Genomic DNA, 8,094 nt, shown 5'->3' with positions numbered 1-8,094 from the left:
TCAGAACTTTCGTAAAACATGAAACACTTTTTAAATTTTTTGAACATTTTTATAAAACTTGGAACCAGTTTTTTGAGATCAGGATCATTTTTAAAATTCATGGGCGTTTTTCCTTGAAAACCCCGAATATTTTTTCTGAAATTTGAAACATCTTTCAATAAAAAAAAATGGAAATGAAAACAGACTCTCGTCAGGATTGGGCCGGAGCAATGGGTCTCCCTTCAGCGTCGCCTTCTTCAGCCCGCCCCCACAACCTCTTCTGTTATCCCCTCAGAAAAAAACGACCTTTTCTGTCCCTCACCCTCCCCCGACCGCTCTCTCCGGCGACGGACACCGCGCCGGACTCCGCTGTCTCCTCCTCCTCCCCGTCTTCCCCGCCACCCAGCTCTGCCTCGCCCCAATCCGCACCCAGGCGGGAAGGGAGAGGCACTTCGAGCCGTATTCTCCGCCGCCCCAACCGCGCCCGCGACGAGTGGAGCTCCTGCATCCGGCCGGCTCCGCCCCGCGTTCCCCCGGTCGCCATCCTCCGGTGCCGCCCCAAGGCAGGGTAATCCCTCTCCCCCTCCCCCTCCCGCGATTCCGGCTTGATTTCCTCTCGTTCTCGGTCCAAGCGTGGAAACCCTAGGTTAATTGATTATAACTGACGGAGGGGGATTGACTCGAGGGTTTGACGTGTGGATGGAATTCGAATAGGAATGATGCACTGCTGGTGTATGAGTCCAGTAAATCGAGGTTGTGCATATCTTGTTGTTGCATCACTGTGTGGTTGGTAGCAATCACAATTAGGGATCAGTTGCTTGGTTTATTATTGGCAATACATTTGTCAACTTGTGATGAACGGTGACCTGAAATTCTCTGGAACAAATATATTTTTTCAACCCTAACTGGAACAAATAGCATCCTTTTTTTTATGTTAATGCATAAAACAGTAGTGAGTTTCTCACTTTTTGCTTGCTAAGTTTGTGTTAATTCATCATATATTGATTATCAAATGCAATAAAAGGAATTCTCGCTAAATCAAATTAAAACATGTTTATTTCATTAGTTCGATACTCGCAGATTCTCTGATCCGATACAGATCTTGTATTTTCCCTTTGTTATATTGAAGATAGTTGTTATAAACTAAAGTCCAGATGTAGATTCGATAACTGTTACCACAGTTTGTTACCTGCAGGAAAGGTGGAAGATTCCTAGGGCTGGATCACTATTTAACCTGATTGCTGTTACTGCTGACGAATACCATTGAATCATGAAAGCTCCTCAGCAGCACCTTAAACCAACTGACACAGAAGCAAATGTCAAACTTGGTGTTAATAAGATGCATTGCCTGAAGCCAGGCAAATATACCCACATATCACCAGGTGATGCGTTGGTGCCCTGTTCTTAATTTCTTTTAGTACTGCAGTTGTACTAAACTTCATATCAGGTGGATCAACAACTGAAGTCAAAAAATAAATGCTCGTTAGGAGCTACATTTGAACTGTAACGACTGTATGTCCCTGTCAGGTTCTTGACCATATTAATTTTCAGGCAATGTTGGGGCTAAATGCACAACAGGAGATGATCAATCGTTTACTGGCAGTAAGATTGCATTGAAGGGTGGTAGCTCTATGGAAGTACCATTTCTCAACTTGACAAACGTGTCTGCTCAACCACCAAATTATTCTGGAAAAATGAAGCTTCAGTTTTTTCCAATAGATGAGACGATTCAAAAGGTTCTACAGCAGGTGGTTATCTCATTTTTTAGCAAGAGAGATTCATATAAGTACTGCATATGATGTTCTTTCAAGCTCACATTTCTTGCCTTCTTTGGGTTTATTCCACCACTTATGTAACAGGAGAAACACAATCCTTACCTGGAGTTGACTTTGGCTCCTCGAAAGAAGATGTCCTCAATTGTGCAACATCTCAACACAAAATGGGGTCGTTCTAGTTGTGCAAAAGGCGACCTCATGCTCTTCCCATACAGTGCTAGACCGGATAGCATAGCCAGCAGTAAAAGATGGACTCTTAATGATTCTTGCACTGCTGCTGATGTTTATGTCGCTGTTGGCAGCCCTTCAACATTCCGTTTAAGGTTCAACTTTTTACCCAGAAATGGTTACCTTTATTGTGATATACATATATAATGGCTCTTTTTTAGTACTCACTAGATTAATTTAAGGTACTTACATATGATCATGATTTGTATTTATTAACAACATTTCATAGAAGAAAATTAGAAATGACGGTTCAGTTTTGGAAGAGTCGTCATGTCAAACAGCATGCTATGGATATGAAGAGAATACAACAAAATTCAGCTAATTCCCATTTGTTTACTTTAGGTATGGTTGGTTCAAGCCTAATTTGAAGCAACAAATCAGCAAAACATCCTTGGCAACAACGCTCTCTCCAGAAAAGACTATGGGAGACAAACCTTCAGATCCTTTTAAGTTTCCAAGTAGATTTGCCAGTCCATCCGTGGAGTGTAACACAGAACAGAGTGTGGTGGTGAGTATGCAATTTCATGTGTTTCTTTCAACAATGATGTCATTTGTACTTGAGAAGATTTGATCCTCTTTGTATGTTTCCAAAATTAGGATGACAACCAAAGCAAAGTGGCACCTCTTTCATGGATGGACTGCATATCCAATATCAGTTTTGGAGCACTGTTATCGCAAGCTGTGCCCTCTCAAGACAGCAAACAACCGCCTTTGCAAAATAGCTCGATTTTCCAGCAGCCGCCTTTGCAAAATAGCTCGATTTTCCAGCAGCAGATTCCAGCCACGTGCGATTCATTCGATGCTGCTATTGCTTCCTTGATCGCTCGGCAGCAAACAGGTAACCAACCAAAGGTGTCAAATCCATCCCCTTGGGACGCAGATGAAACCTGTCATGCATTCCCTCCTCCCCGGAATCAAAATTTAGCCAGGATGTCCTCTTGTGGTCCTGGCAACAGTAGTGCTATTACCTCAACTATCCTTGGTGCAATTGCTGAATCCAATACAGATGGCAACCAGCAACCCTGGCTACCAGGTAGCTGCTGATGTTCCCTTGCTCTACTAGTATTGTGTTTTCCACCCAACAAATAGGTATATGTTGCACTGTTGCTTATCAGCAGCCTTTTCTTTGTGCAGCGCTCTACCGAAGGCAGGAAAGAGGAACCAAGGCCCCCTCGGATACCACCAGGCTTGGGCAATAATGATAATGTGAAAGCCTGATGCGTCGTCGATGGTACCATTTAGATTTAGGGCCTTATAAAAGACAAACATCGATATCTTTGAGATGTTTTTTTTTTTGGCTTTCTCTTTCATTTAATTGTTGATGATAGGGTTCTTATATATGGTTTGCTTTCAGCCTGAATCCACCACCGGTGATTGTTCATTTTACTCTAGGCTTTTTGAGTGGAAACAGCGGTTTGGATGCATTCCTGAAGTTGTCTGTTTCGTAAGGCTTGGGAATTTTATATGCAAGACCTCAAGTATGTACAGATCCTGTAAAGATAGATCATCACGCTGCTTCAGTCGGAATTCCTTACTTTAGGCTTACTGAAGCAGATCGTGCAGATATATAATCAGTTAACGACACATTTTAGTCGCATAAACTAGTTTTTTCTTACTGGCAGCTACTTGTGATTTTCAAAATTGTTCATAATCTCTGCATCTTGTGTTGCTTCCACCGAATGACAATTTGCTTGATATACTTTCAGATTCAGAATTGTTCATAATCTCTGCATCCTGTGTTGCTTCCACCGAATGACAATTTGCTTGATATACTTTCAGATTCTGAAGCTCTGGTTTCTGACCAACCAAGATATTTTTTATTATTATTCTAGCAAAAACCATGGTCAGTTAAGATTGCGTTGTTGTCAACTCTGACGGCGGAACAAGAGAGGTTGAAGCGCACACAACACCTCCTTCAATTTGGTTTCCTCTATTCTTGGAAGTTTTGTCTCTGAAAATTAGAGCACCTTCCTAAAAGTGGATGGTAACTAAAATTCTTCAATTTGTTATGGTGTAGCTTGAGTCATCTTGCGAAAACTTCCACCAAGTCGCTTCGTTTAAAATCATTTATAATAAATGACTGGAATTTTCAGAGCACAATGTCGTGATGTTGATACTGTAACTCGACAAAAAAAGCATATATCTATCTATTTTGAAGTAGAATATATCCTAAACATGTGTGTGGTGGATTATAAACATGCGTGCGGTGGACACAGACGCATGTGGAATTTGGAAAGTTTTGATTGTCTATGATTTGAGGACAGTTTTGTTGTGTATTTTTCTTACCAACATTTCTGACTTTTTCATTGAATTACAAATATCACAATCATACCATACCACAATGAGGCTATTTAGTAGGAGGCTATTTAAGAACAACGCGCATGCCCTATACACCTGGACGGAGTAGATGACTTATATGACTATTCAGAACCTACAAGGTTTTAGTCTAGGCAATTTCAGGTCTGGTCTCTTTCAATTTCCGCACCAGAGGCGTGAAACAAAATTTCAGGTCTGGTCTCCTTCAATTTCTTTACATGGTTAAAAAAAAACTTCTGTGAGATGGAGAGCAAGATTTCTTCTGTGAGAAAGAAGGCCGTGATGCTGCCGCTGTGTGCGGCCCAGAGAAGCCCGGCCCAGCCACCCAACCGCGAGAGCCCAGCCTATAAACAGCTAACCCTCAGTCCGCACCCCACCCTCCCTCGATCAAACCCTCGCCTCCTCCCCCCTCCGCGCCGCCGCCGCCGCCGCCGCCACCTCGCCCCAGCCCACCCCCTCACCGGCGAAGATGAAGACCATCCTGGCGTCGGAGACGATGGACATCCCGGAGGAGGTGACGGTGAAGGTGTCGGCCAAGATGATCTCGGTGACGGGGCCGCGCGGCACCCTGACCCGCAACTTCAAGCACCTCAACCTCGACTTCCAGCTGCAGGACGGCGGGCGCAAGCTCAAGGTGGACGCCTGGTTCGGCACCCGCCGCACCATGGCCGCCATCCGCACCGCCATCTCCCACGTCCAGAACCTCATCACCGGCGTCACCAAGGGCTTCCGCTACAAGATGCGCTTCGTCTACGCTCACTTCCCCATCAACGCCTCCATCACCGCCGCCAACCGGGGCATCGAGATCCGCAACTTCCTCGGCGAGAAGAAGGTAGCCGCTTTTTGGCTTTTCTCCCTCTGCTGGTGATGTGCTGCGGGTTTGATGCGCGGATCTAGCTTTCTCCGTGCGTGTGGTTGACTGATTTCTGGTGTGGTTGCAGGTGAGGAAGGTGGACATGCTCGACGGGGTCACCATCTTGCGGTCCGAGAAGGTCAAGGATGAGATCGTCCTCGACGGCAACGACATCGAGCTCGTCTCCCGCTCCGCCGCCCTCATCAACCAGGTGAATCAAACAGGATACAAATCCTGTCTTTTCTCATGTGCATGCTGATGCTGCCTGAATACTTTTTGGTTGATGTGATGCAAATGACCATAGATTATGTCTCTGCTTATGCTCCTAGTGTGATATAGATGTGCTTTGAAATCATTGCAATGTCTTCAGAAGTCGGATGCCTGAGTGTTCTTTGCCTGTGATGCATACACGTCTTGTGCCGTTCAACATGTTTGCTTATGCTCCTGGTATGATACTTGTGCTGTCTTGCTGTTTGTTGAGCGTTGTGCTGCATGATTAGATGCTAGTTCGCACTCCATGATTGGTCATTCTATTCACAGCGGCCATCTTGCAGAGTTTGTACTGTTATTCGCTACTAGTTAAATCTGATAAGCTCATCTGTTTGTAATGATGTCCCATCTGTATGATTTTGGTATAAACGTGGTCGAAATGTACTTCCCTGCTGCAACACTTGCTCATTGGCCCAGTTCATGAGTTAAGTTTTCTTTTGTAGCTCATAGATTTTATTGGTTGTTTCATGTTACTGTAATAACCGAAATGATGACTAAGATCCTGAGTTTGGGTCACTTTTGTAGTGCACAGGCTTTATTGGTTGTTTCATGTTATCGTAATAACCAAAATGATGTTTGCTGTTTTCAAGGTGATTGCTGTTTCTACGGGTGCCAAAATGGTTATCGTTCCATTTTGGTTCCTGTAGCAGTGCATTTGGTCTGTTCCACTTGAATTATTCATTCAAGTTAATATGATCTATGGATGGCTGCTGAGACATGTGCATTGCTGTTGCACAGTTGTTTTCAGTGATCTATTCATCTGACTTGCACAACACATGTGCTGAGGGACATCCATCTCTGTTTCGAGTTGTTTTTGATTCTCCATTCATACTGCTAACATGTGTCCTCCTTTTGTTTGCTGCTGCACAGAAATGCCACGTCAAGAACAAGGATATCAGGAAGTTCTTGGATGGTATCTACGTCAGCGACAAGGGCGCCATCAAGGAGGAGTAGAGAGCAAAAAATTGTCCCAGAAGCTGTGTTTCTGCCTGCCGTGTTTCATCGTCTTTGTGTTGTCGTTGTTGTGATTTTGAACTTCTTCTAGACTGAATTTTGTAGTGGAGTTAATTAGGGATGTGCTATGGAACATGTTATCTCTATTATCCTGCAACATATTGTCGCCGAGAGAATCGGTACGACGCTTATCTACCCCTAAAGGCTGAAGACTTTAAGGTATTTGAGGTTAAAACAGGACATGAATGTGCTGCTGTGTTTTCTATTGTTAAATTATTTGGCTAAGCATCTAAATTATTTGGTTATGCATCCACAATCTTTTTAGCTGTTTGTTGATGGTTGTCCATCTAGAGTTTTTATCGTGGTTGCATTTTAGCTGGATGTGATTATTCTAGAATGCCCATTCCCATCCTCCATCCAAGCAAAGCCTAGATTACTTTTTCTTGTACCTGAGGAAATTGTTGGCCAAAGCCTGAGAGGGATCATGGTATGTCATGTTGACCATAGTGGTCATGTAAACTTGGGGAAAATAACCTTTGATCATGTCAAGTTGATCATTGATCATCAATTAACCTTTGCCACATGATCGTTGATCATGCTATGTCATGTTGATATCATCTAAACTTGGGGAAAATAACCTTTGTCAGGTAATCTTTGATCATCTAAAATTGTTGGTGTTGTTAACCTAAAGGTTGATGACTTCAAGTACTTAGATTTGAATATTTATTAAAACAGGGCATGAATCTGGTGCCGTGTGCACAAGGCGGGCAGATGAATAATGCACGGCATCTCGTGTTTTTTCTTAGGTTCACACAAGTCTGAGTCTGAACACATTGGAGCACACAAAGGAAAAGATGCCTTGCCTGCTACTATTTCACATTGACACAGATATAACTTATCAGTTCAGGTGTACCGAATCAAGTTAAATAAACTGGCGGCGGGTGGCGCAACTTACTCGCTTATACTTCTTTCGTCTAAAAAAATGTCTCAATCTTAATAAAACTTTGTACTAAAGTTAAAACAAAATTGATACACTTACTTGGGGAGGGGAGAGTAGGTTCCTTGTCATGAAGCTTTGCATGCGGGTTGAAGTCTTAGGCTTGTATGTTTTTTTCTGGATTTTATTATAGTCTACCGAGTCGCTTGCTATGGTATGATCATAAGATTTATCGACTTCTTGATCGCTTGTTACGGTGCGATCTTAAGATTTATCGACTTGATCTTTTCATCCTCTTGGCGTACGTGAGCATCTCAATCATGAAAGACTAATGCTTCAAATTCAAAGCCTTCTCGCGCTGTTTTTTGTTTTGTGGGATTTAAGATTCCAAGAGAACCGAATCAGAACGAGCCGTCGTAATACACCGATATCTTTGCTCCTTTGCCGGAGCTGGCTTCACCATTCGGCTCGACCTTGTCGATGATAGCTGAAAAGTTTTCGTGCGCGTGACCTGAAGAACCAGTGTCGTGAAGCCTTTGTTTCACCGTTAAACCCTTGCATAGATATGAAGCACTTTGACATCAAATCTCGTCACGTGACGAGGAATCCTACCAGCTAAAATTGATTGACCCTAGGATCCCCTCTAGGTGTATTTTACACATACTACCACGGTGATTTTCTGTAGATGATTTCTATGGTGCCCATTTTGCTTAACCTGGAAAAACAAAAACAATTTATTTTATTTTATTTTATTGAAAGGATTATAATTATAATAATAATGA

The 8,094-nt window shown here is 43.0% G+C and overlaps 2 protein-coding genes across 4 annotated transcripts; both read left to right on the top strand.

Moving 5' to 3' along the window:
* The first annotated feature begins 273 nt into the window (after positions 1 to 273).
* Positions 274 to 4,218, top strand: LOC123410401 (TSL-kinase interacting protein 1-like). Of its 3 annotated transcripts, XM_045103341.1 has the most exons (8): positions 274 to 547; positions 1,161 to 1,361; positions 1,531 to 1,727; positions 1,839 to 2,077; positions 2,325 to 2,490; positions 2,580 to 3,015; positions 3,117 to 3,213; positions 3,762 to 4,218. In XM_045103341.1, the coding sequence occupies exons 2-7, from the start codon at positions 1,250 to 1,252 to the stop codon at positions 3,179 to 3,181; spliced, it is 1,215 nt and encodes a 404-aa protein (XP_044959276.1). In that variant the 5' UTR covers positions 274 to 547; positions 1,161 to 1,249; the 3' UTR covers positions 3,182 to 3,213; positions 3,762 to 4,218. The 3 variants fall into 3 exon arrangements, with proteins under 3 accessions (XP_044959276.1, XP_044959275.1, XP_044959274.1); XM_045103340.1 differs by lacking the exon at positions 3,762 to 4,218 and having other exon boundaries at positions 1,175 to 1,361; positions 3,117 to 3,579; XM_045103339.1 differs by lacking the exon at positions 3,762 to 4,218 and having other exon boundaries at positions 3,117 to 3,579.
* Positions 4,219 to 4,678: 460 nt separating this feature from the next.
* On the top strand, positions 4,679 to 6,669 carry LOC123410402 (60S ribosomal protein L9). Its single transcript, XM_045103342.1, has 3 exons — positions 4,679 to 5,130; positions 5,240 to 5,362; positions 6,292 to 6,669. The coding sequence occupies exons 1-3, from the start codon at positions 4,768 to 4,770 to the stop codon at positions 6,373 to 6,375; spliced, it is 570 nt and encodes a 189-aa protein (XP_044959277.1). The 5' UTR covers positions 4,679 to 4,767; the 3' UTR covers positions 6,376 to 6,669.
* Positions 6,670 to 8,094: the final 1,425 nt, after the last annotated feature.

The sequence above is a fragment of the Hordeum vulgare genome, chromosome 7H (assembly GCF_904849725.1).
Source record: "Hordeum vulgare subsp. vulgare chromosome 7H, MorexV3_pseudomolecules_assembly, whole genome shotgun sequence".
Taxonomy (NCBI): Eukaryota; Viridiplantae; Streptophyta; class Magnoliopsida; order Poales; family Poaceae; genus Hordeum; species Hordeum vulgare.
This window is presented reverse-complemented; position numbering and strand designations above follow the sequence as displayed.

Excerpts from the sequence above, each read along its gene's own strand:
- LOC123410401 (XM_045103341.1), top strand. The coding sequence starts at position 1,250 with ATGAAAGCTCCTCAGCAGCACCTTAAACCAACTGACACAGAAGCAAAT. Across the intron at positions 1,728-1,838 it reads TTCAAAAGGTTCTACAGCAG|GAGAAACACAATCCTTACCT; the intron begins GTGGTTATCTCA and ends CTTATGTAACAG. Across the intron at positions 2,078-2,324 it reads CCTTCAACATTCCGTTTAAG|GTATGGTTGGTTCAAGCCTA; the intron begins GTTCAACTTTTT and ends TGTTTACTTTAG.
- LOC123410402 (XM_045103342.1), top strand. The coding sequence starts at position 4,768 with ATGAAGACCATCCTGGCGTCGGAGACGATGGACATCCCGGAGGAGGTG. Across the intron at positions 5,131-5,239 it reads ACTTCCTCGGCGAGAAGAAG|GTGAGGAAGGTGGACATGCT; the intron begins GTAGCCGCTTTT and ends GTGTGGTTGCAG. Across the intron at positions 5,363-6,291 it reads CCGCCGCCCTCATCAACCAG|AAATGCCACGTCAAGAACAA; the intron begins GTGAATCAAACA and ends GCTGCTGCACAG.